The sequence below is a fragment of the Colletotrichum spaethianum genome (assembly GCF_022836535.1).
Source record: "Colletotrichum spaethianum MAFF 239500 DNA, contig29, whole genome shotgun sequence".
NCBI lineage: Eukaryota > Fungi > Ascomycota > Sordariomycetes > Glomerellales > Glomerellaceae > Colletotrichum > Colletotrichum spaethianum.
In genome coordinates, this window is record NW_026054799.1 from 27,135 (window position 1) to 48,012 (window position 20,878).

Here is a 20,878-nt window from a genome sequence, read left to right on the forward strand (position 1 = left end):
TTGGGTATTCTTCACGAACATCCTCTATTTTCCGTCTCCTCCACCCGTGACGGTCATCAACACGACAATCGCAATCACCCACCAGTACCTGCACAAACGTTAGCGACTCTTCTCCCACTTCCGAGGCCCCAAAGTCCTTCAAGACGAGTTCAACATACTTTTGCCAGAGCGGCTTCTCCTCCTGCACGACCTTCCTGCCCTCCGGGCTCAGCATGACCGGCTTGTTCAGCTCGGGCGTCTTCCCCTGCACGCCAACCCGCACGACAGCCTGCGGGCCGAAATCCCTCGTCGCACCCGCATCAATCCTTACGCCCTTGAGTCCGGCGCCTACGACATCACCCGAAGCGCCGTCCACGCTGAGTATGATGTTGGGCGCGTACCCCTTGTCAAAGTTCTCCGTGGATGCCACGGACACGGACGAGGTCCACTCCGACGTCGAGGGGTCGAAGACGCCGATGCGGACAAGCTTCGGGATCGGGCTGTCGTTGGCTCCGGTGGAGAGGTCGGGCGCCTCGTAGGAGGCGACGCTCGCGTCGGCGGGCTGCTTGACGTCGTACTCGACCTCGGCAAGGAGGACGGGCGTCTGCGGCGTGGGCGAGACGGGCTCAATGTAGACCTTTGCGAGGCGTGTTTCGGCGGCGGCGAGGGTCGCTGCGAAGAGCGCCGAGAGGATGGTCGTCGCGCGCATGGTTACGAGGTAGTTTTGTATTTGTGACCCGTTGTGTGTGTATATGTGCGTGCGCGCTCCGGCCCCAGCCGTTGCTTTTTGAGGGGAAGGGATGCGAGTTGCGGACGAGGTTGTAATGTTGAATAATGATGGATGGTGGAGGGGAGGTTCAATGGGGACGCCGTGCTGGAGGTCGGGATTAGCTCGCCTGATTCCCCCAGTGCGTGCTGCGCCTGGGGAATTGATCCACTAATCGCTACGGAACACGCATCCCCAAGCAAAGATAAGAATCACCCGAATCACCCTTTTTTCTTGAAAACGACCATTGTACAACACTCAAAATCAGATTCCGTGTATTGTCTAAACAATTCAGAAAAAGGTGTGGTATTTCGTTACCGCTGTCACTCATAAACATTCAAAACATCCCACCTGTCCAAACGCCGCTTTGCCATGCCTCTAAAGGCAGCAGTGATGCCCACCCGTTTTTAAAAACAAAATGACCAGTGAAATACGCCTTCATCATGAAGACTGTTTACGCAGCCTGCGACGGCCCTGCATCTTCGCCGTGCGACGACTTGGCCGGACTCTCCTCATCCGGCGAGTCTCCGCTGTCGTCGCCGGCACCATCCGAAACTTCCGTCGACCCATCGTCGACCTCGTCTGAATCCTCGTCTTCGTCGACTGCGTCCTCCTCTTGCAGCGCGTAGCCCGGGCAGCGCTCAACGAGGCCGCGGTAGTATGCCACAAGGATCTCAGGATTCGGGACGATCTTCCAGTCCACTCTGTAGAGAAACTCGAGCTCTAGCAGCTTGAGCTCGGCGACCCTCACTCCTCCCACCCGCGCGTACGTTGTGTTATTCCAGAACAAATCTGACAGGCCCTTGGCCGCTACGGTGGCAGCCGTTATCAAGAAACGATGGACGGTAAGCGTGTTGATGGTGAATTCCGGATATAAGGCGCATAGACGGTCGATATAGTACACCATGGATAGTAGTAGAGGCGGCGTCAGCGTCGCATGTTTTGCTAACCTATTGAGGTACTCAAGAACAGAGATGCTCGGTGCGGTTCTGGTCAGAAGGCTGGTGAGCGCTACATCAAAGACGGGGGAGGGGGCAAGAAGGGAAGAGCCTTTTGCTCACCTCGAGTGGAACCGAGTTAGGCTGCCGGAGCGCAGGGCAAGCGCGTCGTTGGTCTCGATCAGCTCGGAGAGCATGTGCGATATCAAGACGACCATGTCCTCGACGCTGCAGAACTCGTATCGCTGCGGCAAGATCTTCGGCGGACCGGCTGTGGGCTTGGGGCGCTTAGCCGCGCTCGACGACGAAGACTCGCCCGCAACGAATGCGCTTGCCGCCTGCGCAACGGCCGGGTCCTGAGAATTTCGTCGCTTGCCGGGCGACGCGGTGATGACGGAGGCCTCACGGATGATGGGAGCCACGACAACCTGTGATGGCGGATGTGGCTGCGATTGGGTTTCCGGCGTCGGTTGCGGTGCGGACGGGTCTATCGGCTGGGGACGCGGCGTTGGTGGGGGGTCGACAGGCGTCGCGGGCATAGAGGCGCGCGGGGCATCGGCGAAGTCGGCAGGGACATCTTCTGCCTGCTGCTGGCCCGAGGACTCCATGGGGGAATATTGTGTGCCGGCGTCGACAGCTACATAGTGTCGCGATTGCGGTTGAGAGGGGGGCGAGGTCACTGAGGCGGACGGGGAAGATCTGGATGCAGAGTGCCGCCGCGGCAAAGGGGCCGAAAGTCGGGCAGGAGACGAGTGCGGGGAGGATCGCGTAGGGGCATAGTGGAAGCTGTTGGGCGAGGCATTGGCGGAGCTGGCGACGATGGGAGATGTTGTCAACATGGTCCCGAGCGCATCGTGGGTTTGCAGACGGCAGAACGAGCGGATCGGAGACGAGTTGAATTCCCGTGAGAACACTGGCGGTGGAAAGGGGCGGGATAAGATATGGCTGGTGGTGTGCGGTGCGCGGTGTATGGTGTAAGGCGGCAGTCGGTAGGTTCAGATTTGCAGATTGCCAGAAGAGCTCGATATCAGATAGGTCGGCCAGGCGCACACACGGCCAAAAAATCGGTAAGGGAGGGGCTCTTCTTTGCCGACGTGGTGGACGTGGTGGACGGGGGATGGCCTGAAGAAGGACCAGACTGACGCTACCAGACTCCGGTATTGGCGAGTCGCCCCTTTCCTATTCGTAAGAATCCTGGTAACGGTACGGGTACTGACAGGATTCCAGGCGGCAGGTCGGCGGCACCCATGTCACCCAGCAGCAGCAGAAAGTCGGCAGAGCAAGCAACTAGTAGCACGGGGCCATTAAAAAAATATAGAAAAGAAGTGGACTGGGACGAGCCGGGACGTGGACCTGGTCCAGGACCACCTCGACTCACTGCGAGTCCGTGTGGGTGGTGTGTGACCTTGGAGTTTCTAGTCCAGGAGTGAGAGTGGGAATGATTAGGGAGTAGTCCGCCGCACCCAAGCCCACGTTCTCCGATTGGGAGTACGTACCGCCCAGACATGAGGATGGCTGGACGTCAGCCAAATGCCAATGGGATGGGGCTTGGAGGGGGTGCAAATCTGATATTCTGCGGTCTCGGCACCGAGCCAAGTCTTACGCCTGCGCCAGCCAGTCGCATGCTGTGGGTTAGTGGGAAAGTATTTCACTTGACACCTGAGTTGCTCCTCTTCTTCCGGTGCTGTTGTGTTGGTACATGACACGAATACGGGCGCCAAAACGTGCCATTCTTGCTCGGAATGCCCATTGTTCGTTATCTGTGGCAGCGCTGTCCGCATGGCCTGCAGAGACTTTTTTTTTTCTTATCTTCTTCTCCCCCTAGGGTTGGGACCGCTGATTGCACCATACTCGAGGCCCTCTCAATGATTCATACTCCCAGAAAGGGTGGACCGCCCTTCTGGATTGGGACACCGAGAGGAAAGCCACTAAAGCTGCTCTGGGACCAGTGCTGTAACCCTTCCACAGCCAGTTGGGGTAATTCCGCGAACGAAGTGTGCTCCCGCTCAGTGTGCTAACAAGGTCTTGGCTGGTTGCAACGCCTATCTGGGGCCGGAGGCCCCGTTCGGGGCGGCTCAAAGTTTGCCTTTCGTTTACCGTAGTACGCACCGCACGTTCGAAATGACGCTCTTCGAAGGGCGGAAAGTGAGGATTGGTACCGCGCGTCTGGAAGGGTCCCCCGGACAGTTCCAGCCTGCCCCACGAGAACCTCTCTGAATGAGTCTATCCGCCTGCCCGACTTGGTTGCAACGCACAAAGGCGCATCCATCGTCGTATGGGGTTTCCTTACCGACACACGTGCTCGTCGCTTTGCTGCTGAGATATTTTCCGTCCCCTTCTTATCATGTACCCCCTTGGCGGTGATCTCCCTCGTTGTGGACCAATCGTTAGATGTCACGCCTCTTACGCCAGATAAATCACTCCTCACCTTCACGATCGTGCTGCTATGGTACTGATAGTAATGCGGCCAATGTCCGTGGCCTATCTGGAACTGGGAGAGAAAGCATCGTTATTCGCTTGATTGGAACGAGTCTGAATCTTACGTGAACACCGCCCTAGTCTTCATTCTCTCGCACGCAGTGTCTTTAGTGTGATGAACTGACGAAGAATCATCAAGCCGGATTGGTCTCGCCAGTTGATTTGTATTATTCTTGCGCGCACTACGTTTGTCAAATATCAACGACAGACTAATTATCTGACCACCACGAACACTGAAGTTCGACAGGGCTCATATTCCCTTCTTGTCCCGCAACTATGTAGCACAAGTTTGACACTGTTTATTTAATGCACTTACACTCGGAGACGTTTGAAGCGACTGAACTGTTCGATGTGGGATCCGTTGGGAATCCGCCGCGTGGGTGGTGACTTGGACACTGCTACTTTTGCTCTTTTCCTTATTCTGTATCAATACTGCATGTCCTGCTCTTGTCTTCTCTTGTCTGCGGTCGAACACCTGCGTTGACGAGACTTTCAGGGTTGCAGGTTGCCGGTACCAGGACTCGGAAGATACCTGGACATGTATATGTGGTTGCCATAAAGTGTGGTTCATTCGCATGGCCTAGCAATCTACGGCGATGCTTGACTGCGAACTTCGCCCATCCTATGAGAAGGCGTGCATTCGCCAGAAAATCGCAAATTTTGGGTTCCCGGTTAGCTCAATTGGTCAGAGCGTCGGACTTTTAGCCTATAAGCTCGTCTTGAGCTTCGCTACAGTTATCCGAAGGTTGCGAGTTCGACCCTCGCATCGGGAGTGTTGGTTTTGCTGGTCCTTGTGCATTTTGCCGTGGAGTTTGGCTGCGGGCAGTGTTTGGCATCACGGCCGGCGACTGCGCTATCTTAAAGAGCCGCGCCCGGTCCATGGCGGCCAGAGAATGTTGCCTAAGATGGTTCCTTCGTCGTCGTCTCTAAACATTTGAGGGAGGTCTGGTGTCTTGTCCCTCTCAATATCTTAAGAACTTGATTCCATTGGTTCAAAACCCATGGTCCGAGGATCAAAGCCATGTAAACGAAGTTGAGTTCGCGCTTACAGTCGATGAATCTCTCTTCGCTCAAGAAGTTGCTCGTCCCCCTCAAGGCACGCTGGGCAGCTATACGTTGCATGATCAGCAAATACCTCACTTAATCGTGTGTTGGCTTGCTGCGTGTTTTGAGCGTAATTTGGCGCAGTCTTTCATTGTATCGCTGTGTACATAGCAGCTGTTGGTTGTTGGGCAGTTGGGTGAGGAGAATGACGCTGAACAAGCACCAAGTCGGCTGTTATGGGGGAGCTTCCGTTTCCGGGAGCGTACCATGTATAAGCCACTGTGTGTGGGGCATCGACGTGGCGGAAAGAGACAACATGGCAGAGGCAGCCACACATAGGTTTGCTTCCAGTATTGCTTGCTGTCTGCAACACAACGAAGGAAAGCTTCCACTAGACGTTGCGGTCCCGACACGTTGCGAGGACCCTTTGCATAATTTAGGCGGCCGACTAGGGCTTTTTTCAAATTCAAGTGAGCTGGCCAAATCGACTCGATCCTCACATCGCAAGCGTTGCTACACTGACACGGACGGCTAGTGCTGCCCCAAGCTTCAGCTGGCATGTGAGAATCCTGAAACAGGCTGGTTGCGATATGGAAAAACGCACGTGCCTCACCCCGGGTTTTCAGAGTCGATAGTCGCCCAGTCGCCCAGACCGTCGGTTTCGACGTGATCATCCGCGGTCCATCTCGTGGACGAAATCCATCCCCAGCTCCTATTGTTTCTGGAGGAACAGTCCTCGATCCAACCTCTCGACGCGTTGGATAGAATTTACGAGTTACGATCATCAGACATTGCTACGCGCACTGGGGAAGCGCCAGGCCACGCGTGTCTACGGAGCACAGCCCACATTTGCCTTCCGTTGACCGGTTGCATGGACCTTGGCCTCTGACGCAAGATCCGTCACCGCAGCTGCACCACTTTGTTCTTGCGAGTACACGACGCCTTGGCCGAGGACGACAGCAGACGATAGAAGCCTTCCTTTACATCTCATTACGAGCCGCACATCGAATCTTTCGCCATGACGCGCTTATCGAATCCCCCAGTTCTTTCTCAACTCTTGAGTGCAAGGAGCTACGCCGAACAGACGAGTGCGCTACGGGCGCTCAAGAACGATGTCGTCGGGCATGCACAGAAGAAGGAGATGTGGGCTGGACTGGGCGCCCTGGACCCCATCGTCAGGATACTCAACGCCGCCCGATCATCAGCCAAGGTCAACGGCAAGGACACCCGGCCCAGTGCCAGCCCTCGGTGGGTGAGCGAGGAGGAGACTGTGAGGCTCCAGGCCCTTCAACTTCTGGCGAGCTTTGCCAACGGTATATCTTCATCTCGCTGCTACAATTTCCGGACCGCATACTGATTGGACTGTTCCAGGCGGCACCGCCTTCGTCGAACCTCTTCTCGCTGCCGGGGCGCTGCCAGCTGTGCTAGATAACATTTGCCCGATCTCGAATGCTCCCTTGCTCGTTACGACTGCTCTACGCGTTTTGCTCAACATCATCGAGGCTGCCGCTCTGGCGCAACCGACCTCACCAGTGGACACACAGGCCTTGGCCGAGGCCGTCTTTGCTTCTGAGCACATCGATTCGTTCAACAGCATAATATCTAGCACATCAACCACATCCGAGCAACAAACACAAGTCATTTTGGTAGCGAACATAATCAGTCAATTATGTCGGGACGAGAGGCACCAACTTGCCATGGCGAGCCAAGGAGTGCTTGATTCGCTCGCAACGCGACTGGCGAGCATTGCCGTTGCCGAAGGGCACGTCATTCCGTACGCTGAAGTACTCGGCCGGGTGGATCGGATGTCGGACTTCATCCCGGAACCGGCACCGTCGAGCTCTACTCTGGCTCCGATCTTGGAGGCACTGGCTACCATCATTTCAGACTCTCGATTCAGAGCTTGCATGCTGCTGTGCTCTCCGGCGATCATGGCCATCTTTCCCGCCATGAAGTTTACACCGTCAAGGGAGGTCAGAGCTCCTTGGAATTCTCTTGAGGTCAGTGGCCTGGGGTTTGCACGGCAGCAAAGCCTCAGTGCCATAGACTATCTGCTTCCCGCCGTCCCCATCCACCAAGGCCGGATCTCTGGTTCGCAGCAATCGCACTTCCCTGCTTTGGGTTCCTCCGAGGCGCGAGAGCGGGCTCGCTCAGCCGCGAGCAAGTACAGTTCTACAGCTTCCGTCTGGGAGGCCTCCCGCTTCGAGCTGTTTGGTAACGAAGCGGAACCTGAAGAGGAACAAGAGAGTCCTCTCATCCCTTGGCTGGTTGTTTTGGTCAGATCACGGCAGAATTTGGAACGGTTGATGGCCGCCAACCTTCTCACCTCGCTCTTCCGGTCTGGATTCGGCATTAAGTGCTTGAGAGAAACCAGTCTTGGGCTACTAGTTGTCCCTGTGCTCATGGAGGTGTTGGATCAGCTTCAGGCGGCGCCACCCGTTGTGAAGTCGCCCCTTGTCGATGCCGATACGGCACTGAAGTGGGCAATGCTGGAAAGGACGCCAGCAATACTCGCTCGAATGATCACGGACAGCGAGTCGCTTCAGAAAGCTGCTTTTGATTGCGGAGCCGTCAAGTGCTACAGCAAACTCCTCAAGGATGCGTATGAGCCGATTCCGCCGTCGGCATACGCCAAGGTCTGGTCGCCGCAGGTGGACACAGCCATGGAGACGGAAAGCACATCTCCTTCGTGTGATTTGGGCCCAGAAGGGCAGCCACCACTTCTGGCTCACAGAGTAAGGATGCGCGAAAGCGCCCTCAAGGCGATAGGCGCCCTGGCGGCTGGCAAGGACGAGTATCGCAAGGCTTTTGTGGAGCAGGATGTCGTCGCCCACATTGTGCAGTCACTCTCGCCTACACCCGGCAAGCCGTCAAATCCAAAGGATCGCAGTAAACCCAACGAGCCGGATGGGCCTGTCCGCGATGGATCTTCATCCGACCATAATTCCGGGTACGGCAGCAATCCGTTGTCGGTGCTGATCGCAGGGTGTCACGCAGTCAGAATGCTATCGCGGTCTGTAAGCATCCTCAGAACATCTTTGGTGGACTACGCCGTGGCTGTTCCCCTCTTCCGCTTCCTCAGACATCCTGACGTAGATGTCCAAATTGCTGCCACTGCAGCGATATGCAATTTGGTCACCGAAGTCAGCCCTATGAGAGAGGTGAGTACAAACTTGAGCCCCGCCTCAAATTCCATGAATGTTACTGATGATTGCAGGTTTTGGCCGATAGGGGTGTTATGAAGATTCTGTGCGAGCATGCCCACTCCCTCAACGCTGCGCTACGCCTCAATGCTCTCTGGGCATTGAAGCATTTCGTCCATGCCGTTGACCCTGAGACCAAGAAGCATTGCCTGGAGGAGCTCGAGTCCGGTTGGTTGGTGCAGCTCATCTGCGATGACACAGAAGATGACGCGCTGTTCCTCGCGAGGTCCAAGATGGACAAGCAGAATGCAGTGGACCCCGGGGACGACATGGACGGTGACGTCGAAATGGACCAGGCAGATCCATTGTCCAAGTCATGGATAAGCTCGACGATGGCGCCGCAAGACGCGGATGGCAAGCGATCAGCTAAACTACGACAGGCGGAAGCCAAGCTAGCAGCTCTTCGCGAAGCTGAGATCAACCCGCTACGGAAAGCACGGAACGACGACCTCGCCATTCAGGAGCAAGGCCTTGACTTTATCCGTAATATGATAGGGGCGGCAGGCTCTGGATCGAGCTCCGAATCGCCAAGCGACACCACAGAGATGATTGACTACCTCTTCAGCGAGCTGGGACAGGACAGGTTCTTCGACATCCTCGCTAGGAAGTTACAGGCCAAAGTCCTCCACCCAACGTCGAGACGGTCCGCAGGGTCGGGGCGCGAAACTCGGGTGCTCTACCCGCAGGCCAAGATCATTGAGGCCGTGGTGTTCATCCTCGTCCACATGGCGGCCAGCATCCCGCGCCACCGGCAGCTCGTCATTGCGCAGACGGACCTGCTCAAGCTGTTGGCGAACCACTTCAACAGCAAGGATAAGGAGGTGCGGGTTGCCCTCTGTCACTTGATCAGCAACCTCACGTGGCAGGACGACGACAGCGATACGCGAGCGTGCGCCCAGCGGGCGTACGAACTGAAGAAGCTGGGTTTCTTGACTAAGCTGGAGGGGCTAGAAGACGATTGCGAGCTAGACGTGCGGGAGCGGGCCAAGAGCGCGGTGTGGCAGATGAAACAGGTTAGCAGTTACTAGACGGTGGTTTGGCTGGAGGTGTTGGCGGTTTGGAGGGTTTCATGCATGTATGATATAGATGTACATGGAGTTCATGCTGTAGGGATACTGTACACGGTACAACAGTACATGATGAATGAAGCAAAAACACGGATTGGTCTGAGATGTGCCTTGAGGTCGTTTGGGTTTAGCATGGGCGTAAGCCGCGGTGCGGCATTCTCCATCTGCGTCGTCTGGATGCGGGGGGACTAAGCAATGTTTGGGTCTGCTTGGACCGCCAGCATAGGTCGTTTTCAGACGCCATGGTGCTGGTGTCAGGTCAGTCTTGCCTTGGATGCTTACAGTCTAGCACGCGATTGCTCGACGTCGTCGAACTGCCGTCGTGTGAATCAGTAATCTACATATGAAGCTAGCCTCACTTCGGCGAAAGCCAGGCATGATGTTGATGTTCAAGGGACCATGTAAGCAGCCAAGGCGGCTTCCATGCCGCGGATACACGAACAGCATATATTATCTGATAGACCAACGGGAATGGCAGGTGGTGTCATCACGTCGATGGCCCGTCCATCGGACACAGCGGGAGAGTGCAAAGATGACGGGCCAGCCTACCGCGTGTAAGTCCTGCAACGTTTGCCGACAGCTCTCTTGTCGCCGATCCGTCGTTGTTAGCTGGGCGGGCATGGCGATGCGCGTGGCCTGGGCTCTCAATGTCTCGTCGCCATCCGGCGATTGCCTGCAGGAAAGAGATTGGGTTCTTCGTCGGCGTAGAGAAGGGCTGCTGGACGATTGGTTGGCAATCTGTCGGAGAGGGACGTCCGGTATCGAATCTGTAGTCGTGAATTCACGGCGTACTACCATTGCAGGTAACAGGGTGCGGTGCGGTCGGATCGGAGATTTCAGGATTGAACTGCTGACCGCATTTACAGTGGAAAGGGAAAAAACACTCTCTGAGCCATGCAAAGATTTTTTTTCTGTCCCGGACCGTAGCTCCTTCTGGAGGCCAAGATTCCGCAGGTGAGTCTCGCCTGTATTCCGGAAGCAACGGATGGGTTCGTCCTTCATGTGATCCGATGATCATGAGAGGGAGAGAAAACTCTGGAATAGACAAGGTAAAAAAACAAAGTTGAGTTCTTGTAGGGCGGCCGGTGGAGGCCCACTAGAGAGAGGTTCAGTGTGTGTTTGGCGCTACGGCGGGCGGACAGGGATCCGAACCGGGCCACGATCGACGACCAGGATCGCTCGGCACAGGGTTTTGGTATGTTTTGGTGGCATGACGCCCTGGGGAGGGACCACTCTGTCGTAAGGGTGCCCGTAACCGACGGCATCGCGAACGCAGCATGATGGATCCCGGTGGGCTACAACTACCGGTTGAGTGATGGGGACAGGCAATTCATCACCGGCTTCCCGATTGCGAACGAATTAGAGCGCGAAGTTGCAATGTTCGAGACGGGGCGCGATGGTATACTTTCTTTCTCGGACTAGACGGTCTAGTGTCCCCTCACCAGTGAAATCTTCCTCCGCAAGCTTGTGCGTCAGCTCACGGCCTCTGAGAGAAGAAAGCATAGATGGGTACGGGCACACGAGACGGTGGTTGGTCGTACGGTAGGCAGTGTAACTGGGACGAGTTTCGTGAGTCCAAGGGAACGTCAACCCTCCATCTCGACGATCCTATGCTACTTGGGGTGTTGATCTCGCTGGACTTGGGTTGTTCGAGAACCAGCACGTCGCTAGTCGCTGCTGATGTGATGGCTTCCGCTTGGATGAGACCTTCTTTAGTCATCGGACGGGTGAGGTTGTGGAATTCCGATGCTCCCGAACATCCACGGGCTGGCCCCGGCCGGGGAGCCCGGGGCGGGTCCTGAAGGGCTCAAAGGCGCTATCGGTACACGTGGTGTCGATTCCGCCAAGGGTCTCAGCAGACATTACGTCAATGTTCTTGTTTTTTCCCCAGTCATTAGCAGCGGAAGAAGCAGTTACCAACCTGTGATTTCGGCCTTGGGCTTTAGTGTGCTGAGGCCTTCTGCAGCTTTGCAGAGCAAGGATGGCCCGCCTTACCCCCCCCCCCCCCAATCTGGTCCTCGTCGCCCGCCAAGTCAAATTTTGATATCGACAAGGAAGACCTTGTTGAGCCGCGAGTGGAGAATGGGCGAACGGTGCGTCTGTGCTTGTTTTCCTGGCCGGCATTTGCTTCTGCGTCGTTGTTCGGCTGCCGGCATTGGCTGCTAAGTGAGCAGGCTTCGTTTGATCGCCCGGAAGTCTGGGTGGCATTTGGGCGTATGTACGCGACATGCGGTCAGCAGAGATCAGTACCCGGCCGCATTGATTCTGTGACAAGTCGGTCATGTTTGCGTGGAGATGATGTACGTGGCTAGGGCCAAACGCTGGGCGGCTTGTCTTCTGCACATTGAGCTTATTGGAAGATGATGGGGAGTTGTTTGTTTGAGGGAAAGGACGGCATGGCGTGATACTCTACCTTTGCTAGACGAGATACCCACACCCTCTTTGGTGCCTTCTCAGGTACAGCCGTGAATATGTACCGGGATAGCTTCCGGTGTCAGCGGCTCTGGCGCTCACATAACCTCAACTGCAGGAAACCATTTCTGGCCTCATCCTCGATCCATCCCTCCCCCACAGCACTCTAGTCATGTCGCGCCTCCGTCTAGGTCATTGGATTGGAAGGGGCCACAAACAAAGTGTGATCTCAACCCAGGGTGCTCCCCGGCAGCCCTGGAATCGGACCTACGGCGGTCACTGGTGCCCACAGTTACATCCAGACCAACCTTGCCTTGGCTTGGCTGACTTCAAACAAGGTCTCCTGACTTGAAGAACTTGACAGCGAGATGTTCCTTTGATTTTCGATATGGACAGAACCTTCTGTGATTCATCCTGCATTCCTGTCCGTCTCATCCGCCCTTGTCCATGACTGTGCGTCTCGCCAGAGGGGAACCAGGGTCCTTCTCATCACAGACTAGCAAGCTCCTGTACTAGGTAGGGTCAGTCATCGGCGGGCTCGGGATTGGAGGTGGCATCGAACTTGCAGCAATGAAGCTGTGCTATCACGTTCTGGAGCTAATGATGCCATCCTGCCATGCGTTGGATAGAGGGCACTTGCCTCGTTCAAAGTATAAGACCCTCCCACTCTTCCCTCTTAAACAGATCTTGTATTCGTCACAATCGTAAGCATTCCAACCCATTGCATCTACCAACAGGCTTCCGCAGCTTTACCAGTTTCAAAGCAACCCTCTATCTACTTGCCAGACGAATAGAAGATACATAGTCTAACCAACACTCGATTCTGATAGTCGTCGCCATGGGTTTGATTTTCAAGCGAGACAACGAGGCGCTCAACATTAACCCTCTCCCACGTATTGAGGAGGAACTCAGCGTCAATGGCTCCAATTGGCTCTGGGCTTGCATGGCAATCTACTCGTTCTTCTTTGTATGTCTTTTCCCCTTGCATTCCCTGACTTCCTCCCGACCCTGCTAACACCTACCAGCTCGGTGTCTTCGCCATGTCATACAGACCCAGAGGCAATGAGAAGATCTTCCACTACCTCCTGAACATCGCTCTTCTCGTCGGTGCCATCACCTATTTTGCCAATGCTTCCAATCTCGGTTGGTCTATCGTGGCCCAGGCCGACTCAAGTGGTGCTCCACGACAGATCTTCTTCAACAAGTACATCAACTGGGTCGTTGCCTTCCCCATTGTCAACATCCTCCTCGGTCTCGTCGCCAACTCCTCGTGGGCTACTATCGTCTGGCATATCTTCCTCTCTTGGGTCTGGATCATCAGCTATTTGGTGTCCGCCTACACCCCTTCCGTCTACAAGTGGGGATTCTTCACCTTCGGTACCGTCGCCTACTTGGTCATGGCCGCCTCCACCTTTGGCGAGGGAATGATCGGAGCCAAGCGCGTTGGTACCCAGAGAGACTACTGGGTGCTCGCCGGCTACTTCAATCTCTTGTGGCTTCTCTACCCCATCGCATTCGGTGTTTCCGAGGGCGGCAACACCATTGGCGTCACCCCCCACTTCATCTTCTTCGGCGTTCTGGACGTTCTGATGATTCCCTTCGGCGCAGTCATCTTCCTGCTGCTCTCCAGAAAGTGGGACTACAACGCTCTGAACCTCTACTTTACCCAGTACGGCCGTGTTCCCCAGGGGGACACTTCCCTGAGAAGTCGGCGGCTCGTATCCCTGCCCCGACGGCGACTCCCGCCGGAACCGAGCAAGTTTAAGAAGCATCTCGGCCTTGGATCACCGCGCTATTCCAGGACAGCTAGCAACCCTTTGAAGTAGACGGTACAAAGCTTCTACTATACCGAAACCATCACGTACGAAAAGAATCACACTCGTTCCAAAATGGGCGTTGGAGAGGAACGGTCGCCATGGACCGGTTGGAGTATGGACTGAAGATACCCTCACTCGTTTGTTTCACTCAAGATTCCCTTCACTTTTTGCTTTTGGAGAGCCAAAGTTGAGTAATGGGCAATGGGAGCCCGATAATGTGTAATCGAGTATGTTTCTTGACAGTGGCCCATGGCTTAGTTTTAATAGAGACATGTGTATGAGAACTGATGCTGTACACGTGGCAATACTTCAAAAGAGGGTTTCACGGATGTCCCGAGAGGCAAACCCGCCATTCACGACAGTTCTTGTTGTGGCCTAGCCTCTAGATTATGCTACGGTCCTACCAAGAAATACTGTGGCTATAGCGGCAGGATGCTGAAAATCCAAACGAATTAAGGAAGACATGCAGCCTCAGTACAGGCATTACTCGGACGACTTGACCGCGTCTCATCTCTAGGCCATCGGCCAACAACAGATGGTCGTGATTCCAACGACGCCTAACCAAAACCACCACAATTAGGTTCACAAGTGGTGTATGCCGTAACTACGGAGGTAACAGCAACTTGAAGGTCAACAGAAAAGTAAGAATTTGAACCTTAGTGAGCTATAGAGAGTCCCAGATCGTAGATATTGGTGGTACGGAGTTTGGGGCCATGCAAATATGTCCAAGCAACTGATAGAATAACTATCTGTCCCCTCAGTGTGGATGGGGGCAAATGACACCTACCTGATGAGAAGGTATGAATCTTATGTTGTAGTATACAGTAGGGTTGGTAATTATAGGAGCTTGACAAGGGAACGATCTAGGCTCGTATGTACCCTCAACGCGCTCGAGGGCTCTCCTCCCACTTGTTGAATCTCCATTACCAAAACGAAATCTAATACAAACAGTATGAGGTACATGTTACGAAGACAGTGAAGTGCAATGAGGGATGAGCATATTGAAGAGCTCAATGATATATAGACTCAAAGCAAGCATCATATATCCCACGGGAGATAGACTGACAGCACCCCTGGCTGTCATTTTTCAGTCATCGTTGAGGGTTTGGCAAAATCGTTTTTGTAAGAAGTATTGGACGCTCCAAAAATGAGTGTCTCCTCCCCTTCTTTCCCGACCAGAAGTATACTCGCCATCTCATAGGCCACCCTTCGTGGACAGACACCATGCATCTGGTTTCTGTCCCATGAACGAAACGAACGGTTATGATAGCTTTGGGCCAAACCTATTAAAGTCAATCTCCCCCATAGACAAGCAGAGCGTGCAGAGGTTGCGTTCTTTAGATCTGGCAGTTTGACCAGCTAGCAACCTCTACAAGTGAAGGATGCTCTTACGACAGCCATACTTATTTTGTAGCTGTATTCCCGGTTGTTTGGGCGTGGTCGCCACAGTAAATTGCCCCTCGGAAGCATCTGCGCCTAGATATAAAGGAACATGTATCAAAATGCGAATAGAGCCGAGCCCAGAACCAAAGGATGAAATCTGAACTGTTATTTATTCAATGTGAGAATGATATTGCGCTTGCTACAGGCGCAGATCTATGGTGAACGTGGTGAGGTTAGTGAAACCGCGCAAGGCTGCAAATGGATGCCGTGAAGATTGAAATCACCCGCCAGTGCCAGTCGCTCCTAATTCTCATTGAGATACATATTTTTGAATACACAGAGGCTCCAGAGGATTGTAGAGCAAGCAAAAAGTATCAAGACGCTCACACCGTAATCCTTCATCGGCCAAAGAGCCTCATCTCTGGCCCGGCATCAACCCAACTAGCTTGCCTCTGCTGAGATTGCATATAGAATCCTCATGATTCGAGCTAGGTCACGTATCTAATAAACTCAGAAAGAATTATGTGCTAATAACACGATTTATACAGACCTGACTAAAGAGCCGCTGTGTGGTGAATCCTTTTACCCGCTTGATTATGGAGTAAATTGTTGCAAATCTTTTCAGTTCGCCCACTGAAATGCACGTGTAAGATTTGATCGAATTCTTACACACGCCGCAGACAATCGAACGATTCTTTAAGCCACACCTTCTAGTGCCTACCCAGACCAATTTTGATCCTAGACAACAGCAGGATATCGGCTGCTTGGGGTCGGGTTGTATCTAGCCTAGTAATTTCCGTTTGGTGAAAATATCACCCACGATGACAAATTGATCTTGAAGGCAGTCGGATACTCAAACCAGCGTCGGAGGATATCTCAGCTGAGGAAAGCAACATGGAAGACTCAAGTCGGACCATTTTTATGCAATGCGGGAATCAACTGCCTCGAAGGACATGGGGCAATGCCACATTTCTCCAAGCCTGACTGACATGAGAGATGGCTGATACCATCTCACCCTCAATCAATAGTCAAAGCCAACCGCATCACCGTCAAAACAAAGCACACGTCCGCAAAATGCATACATACCTCGCCACTAGGCTTGTCGTATTCACTGAAAACACTCCTTTCTCGTGTCCGGCCAACCGCGTTCCCAAGCAAGACATACGTGAACCATTGGCCTGTCCCCTCACATTGACTCTCAATCTAGAACAACAGGCAAGACATCTTCCTTTCTAAAAAAGAAAAAAAAAAGATAGAGAAAAGCAAGAAACCTTATGGCCTGAAGAGGGGAGTCGGAACCGGCCGAGACGACTTCGTCATCACCGATCCGCATGACTCCCCCTTATGGAAATGACTTCTAATTCGACCTCAGAGTGTTCTGAGACTTGCTACGCAACCTCTGTTCAGCCGCCTCACGTGGCGTCCCTGCTCTTGACAAGCTGTACTTCCCTTGAAACATGATGTTCTAGTCCCCTTTGAGTTGCCTTCACTGTGTGCTACGAACGCTACACCACTCTGTATGTGCTCTACTTCACGGGTGCGGTGCCGGTTACAGAGCGCACACACCCAAAGTAAGGTCGGCGGTCCAGGTTCCAATGGATCGTGGATGACACTATCAATGGATGGACTAGATGCTAGACACGCGTTCCCTTCTGTGTCATTTACTCTCCTGTGTAACTCGCGAAGATAGAGTGATGACTTGTGCTCTAGGCATACCTATCTATGATTGACGCTAATCTGGTACACTCTGTTGTGTTTACAGGCTTCTAACTTCGTGTTCTCTTATTCTTCTGCCCCTTTTTCTTGAAGTACCTGTGCAACCGCACTGCGTCTACTCTCTCTCGCCCGACACAGGGCCGTTTGCCCTGATGTTGTCCTCGCATTCACATCTATCCCGGCGTCAATAGGCAGCCTTGCCTTTTCGTCAGAGTCTGGCCCCATGCTCAAGTAAGGGGCAGACGGGATCCCCGCTGTCAGGTGCAGCGCCGTCTCGCCGTCGTTGGTCGTTGCGTGGACATTGGCACCGGCAGCCAGGACGAGCCGGACCTTTCCTCTACGCCCATGCGCAGCTGCATGGTGCAACGGAGTCGCTCCCTCGTCATCAACCGCCTCGATAGCAGCGCCGGCCCTGTGAAGAAGTGGTATCGTATCGTCGGAGCCGAAAACCGCGCGGTGCTGGAGGGTATCCCCGCCTTGGCCTCTGGCTGAGCTGTCAGCGCCTCTGTCGAGCAGGAATTTGATCGCTGAGGTCGGCGGCGCATCTGGAATTGCGTGGTGTAGGACGGGGTCTCCATTATTGTTGATGGCATTCACGTTGGCGCCGGCATCGACAAGCACCTGGACCATGTCCAGGAACCCGTGAGCAGCAGCCAAGTGCAGCGCTGACCGTCCATAGCAGTCTCTTGCCGAAACGTCTGCTCCAGCGGCAATGAGCTGCCTGACAATTCCAAAGAGGGCCGCTGGATGCAACGGCGTCTCGTGGTCAATGTTGCGAGCATGGACGTTGGCTCCAGCCTCAAGGAGCTATCTAGTCAACGTCGTATCACCTGTAGAAGCCGTGTTGTGTAGAGGAGTTACACCATCACTGCTGGCTACAGACACATCGGCCCCGGCGTCCACGAGGAGCCTCGTGGCTTTTTCGCATTGGGATTGGACGGCGAAGTGAAGTGCGGTGAACGAACGAGCGGTTGCTGTAACCGAGCTACCGGCTCTGTTGCGGATGAGTTCCTCCACGCGCTCGTGGTCACCGTGGATCACTGCTTCATGCAGAGATCCAGCGGGGTAAGTTGGACATGCTAGCCAGCTCTGGCAAAAGTTGTGTTGATAAGTGAGGGTAAAGATTTCCGAAACAGTGCAAGAAAGCTGCATGGAGGCAGCCTAAACGGAGTAGACTCTTCATGAACACCAGACGTAGAGATCAAATAATCGTCATTCAAAGAAACCCATTTCAACGCGAAGGAACCCCTACTTGTAAGACGTTTTGAGATCTCCAAGTGGAGGCATCAGCGAACCTGGACAAGCTGAACGAGCTGGATGCTAGTCCGAGAATGGCATGTATCAACATGAGTTGAATTAGACTCAAGGCAGAAGTGACAGGCATCGCGGTTTCCGTCAAAGACTGACTCTAGTGGAGTGAGTCATCTGCTTTGCGAGGCATTCGCACAGTCGCCAAACCACGAACAAAATCTCCTAGTCCACATCTTGGCCAAGAAAAACCGATGATCAAGGTCACCCAAAGGTCCGCACAACTCCGACTTTGGGCTGAGTTGGCTTGACCTTTATAGGCGTCTCGTAGAACAAAACCGCAGACCGAGCCGCAAAGGAAGCTTCGGGACATGAGAACCCGAGCTAGCAGAAGAACGAACCAGAGAAGATCAGACCCAGAGGCTGTTTACTACTATTCCACCGGGGATTCCTCAGCCAGAGATATCGGAATTGACGGACGACAGATGTTCTCACGGAGCGGGCCGACAGACCGTGAGGCGTGTCGTCCTCTGATACCGGGGATTCAACGACATCCGACGAAGAGGAACCCATTAGCCAACCTACCCAGGCCGGACAGATACCCAGGCAATCTTGGACGAACGCAGATCGTGGGCAATCCGGGATCGACAGATGAACAAGCGAATCGACAGACGAACATGCGAAGGCAACCGCCGGGGGCCGATGGTAGGTGGGCGGGGACTCAAGCATGGCTGCCAGACCGAATGGGCTGCAACAACACTCACTTTTCGCTAGTACAGGCAAAGGGGCTTTCGTCGAAGCAACGGCCCGGTTATGGTTGGGAAAATTCAAACGGCCATCTGCAGACAACGGCTGGAAATGGCGATGCAGGGCGATGTAGTCTCGACTCATCCATGTTTCACTCCGTCCTGACCAAGAAGGAAACCGCACGACTTTAGGTTGGCTGGGGAAAAAAGCCCGTTGCGAGAAAAGATATATCACCGGGTCGTCCAGAAGAGGCCGGCTAGCCAGTGGGGTGCCCGATTTGTCATTGGCTTGGTGTCGACGACCAGCGAACACCTGGTGTTGCACGTCCTGTTCTACAAAAGATACGTCACGTCGTTTCCACACCTTTTGTTCTGGTCTGCTTTTCGAGCCCGGAACCATGTGGCTCTCGAGTCAACGCACATCACAAGCAGCTCTTTGGTGTAAGACGAGCACTCCTGGGCCGTCATATAACGTCGCCTTGGGTCCGAAACCGGCAGGCACCGGGTTCCACAACCCATCGGCCGTCTGACTTGCATGTCCCACCGACCCGTTGCATGGGGGACGGCAGTAGACATGTCATCAACATGCGACTCTTCTGACTGGCTAGACACCCATACTTTTGCCCCCGGCATTCAGCGTACAGCCTCAAAATCTGCTGGCCTGCCCATGTCTTCCTTCCTTCTTCCCATCCCTCTTTGACGGGCAACTTTAGTCGAAGGGCAGAAACCCGAACAAGCAGGGCAGCCAGGCAAGCGCTGGCGAGCACGTCGGCGGGAGAGACCCCAAACGTCTCATGCGTTAGCGGCGCACACAGCGCGGTACGAGCATGTAGCGTGCCTCTCTTTCTCGCCTCGCCATTCTCGGCAACGTAGTCTCCATGGTACGACCGACCGCGCCGCACTTCGCGAGTACTTTTTCGCCGTCAAAGTCAGTGCCACTAAGTGGAAAGTTGTGGGAGGGGGAAAGGGACCAAAGCGAGAAGGGTTGTCGAATCATTGGTAAGCGAGCCACCAGTAGTTCAAGAGAGTTTGAGCCATTCTTTGTTCCGTGAGGCAACCTTCTCCTACCAGAACTCTTTGTTTTGAGACAAAATGGACAAGTTCAGACACATCATACACACACTAGAACAAGGTCAAAGCCTGCCTCGCTTGCTCGCCTTTTCGCGCCCTAGAGGTTCGACCGAACGTTTGTAACTTGGCCTCGCAGGCGAGGACCTCGTTCTGGTCAAGATTCTCTTGTTTCAACGGTCCAAGTCCGCACGGGGCAAGAGCAGCAGCCGCAGCCACGGGATCTCACCAACGTTGGAATGTACGGGACGAGGTAATGCCCCAGGTAGCCTCTTGGTATCACGACCTTACACCGGGTCCTCTTGAAGAAGAGGTAACGTCGCCCGCTGGCCTCTTTCCCTCCCCCCCTTTCTTTGCGGAACACGGCGCCTTGGTCCACGATGCTACTACCCGGCAGAAACCAGCCGATGCTAAAACATTAAGCTTCCAACGGTTAAAAAATACACTGGAGGGATAGTTCGGCGCAGGAAAAGTGAAAATGTGAGCCACGCGCCGAGTTGGTTCCGGTGTCATGTTCCGTCGAAGACTGTGCGGGAGAATGGGGGGTTTTTTTTTTGGCCCCCTGCAGCTTCATATCTTGAACATGTTTCTAACTTGACTACAAAAGGCTGGAAGCCAAGGTTGAATTTGACCAGTTTCAGATGAGTGTTGTGGAAACGACGCTCAGGAACGGCGTGATGCCAGTTCGACCGCGTCAGGGAGAATCCTTGCTTGGAGACGGGTTCGCACAGCGGCTACCTTGACGCGGTGGTTGCATACCACTGGCGAGACGTTGGTTGGAATGTCGCCAAGTATTCCTTGAATGTCGATAGAGCGATATAGAGAGAGGCTGCTTCAGCCACAGCCATGAGAGCGACGGCGAAGGGTTGTAAGTGCAGCGTCATTCACCTTTTCTGACCCGCCAGGCATGGCTATCCCCTCTTTGCACCGCAGACGAAGCAGGTCTGCACACTAGTCGACACGCATGGCGCATGTCATAGTAGAGACATGTGCGGTGTAGTTACGGCCTCCTT

The 20,878-nt window shown here is 54.2% G+C and overlaps 5 protein-coding genes and 1 non-coding gene across 6 annotated transcripts; 3 read left to right on the forward strand and 3 right to left on the reverse strand.

Moving 5' to 3' along the window:
• Positions 1 to 24: 24 nt before the first annotated feature.
• ColSpa_09531 (uncharacterized protein) lies at positions 25 to 688 on the reverse strand (the record flags this gene model as incomplete). Its single annotated transcript, XM_049275743.1, is given in 2 exon segments — positions 25 to 88; positions 99 to 688. Coding segments are annotated over 2 exon segments (654 nt in total).
• A 511-nt stretch (positions 689 to 1,199) lies between these two features.
• On the reverse strand, positions 1,200 to 2,291 carry ColSpa_09532 (Nuc-1 negative regulatory protein preg; the record flags this gene model as incomplete). The annotated part of the gene is made up of 2 exons (XM_049275744.1): positions 1,200 to 1,734; positions 1,807 to 2,291. The coding sequence occupies 2 exons, from the start codon at positions 2,289 to 2,291 to the stop codon at positions 1,200 to 1,202; spliced, it is 1,020 nt and encodes a 339-aa protein (XP_049131701.1).
• A 2,536-nt stretch (positions 2,292 to 4,827) lies between these two features.
• ColSpa_tRNA_254 lies at positions 4,828 to 4,934 on the forward strand. The gene is made up of 2 exons: positions 4,828 to 4,865; positions 4,899 to 4,934. It is a non-coding gene; the product is annotated as a tRNA-Lys (tRNA).
• Positions 4,935 to 6,223: 1,289 nt separating this feature from the next.
• Positions 6,224 to 9,436, forward strand: ColSpa_09533 (uncharacterized protein; the record flags this gene model as incomplete). Its single annotated transcript, XM_049275745.1, has 3 exons — positions 6,224 to 6,518; positions 6,577 to 8,366; positions 8,423 to 9,436. The coding sequence occupies 3 exons, from the start codon at positions 6,224 to 6,226 to the stop codon at positions 9,434 to 9,436; spliced, it is 3,099 nt and encodes a 1,032-aa protein (XP_049131702.1).
• A 3,289-nt stretch (positions 9,437 to 12,725) lies between these two features.
• ColSpa_09534 (protein FDD123) lies at positions 12,726 to 13,713 on the forward strand (the record flags this gene model as incomplete). The annotated part of the gene is made up of 2 exons (XM_049275746.1): positions 12,726 to 12,854; positions 12,913 to 13,713. 2 exons carry the CDS (start codon positions 12,726 to 12,728, stop codon positions 13,711 to 13,713), a joined length of 930 nt encoding a protein of 309 aa, XP_049131703.1.
• Positions 13,714 to 16,869: 3,156 nt separating this feature from the next.
• On the reverse strand, positions 16,870 to 17,433 carry ColSpa_09535 (putative ankyrin repeat protein RF_0381; the record flags this gene model as incomplete). Its single annotated transcript, XM_049275747.1, has 1 exon — positions 16,870 to 17,433. One exon carries the CDS (start codon positions 17,431 to 17,433, stop codon positions 16,870 to 16,872), a length of 564 nt encoding a protein of 187 aa, XP_049131704.1.
• Between the last annotated feature and the right edge of the window lie 3,445 nt (positions 17,434 to 20,878).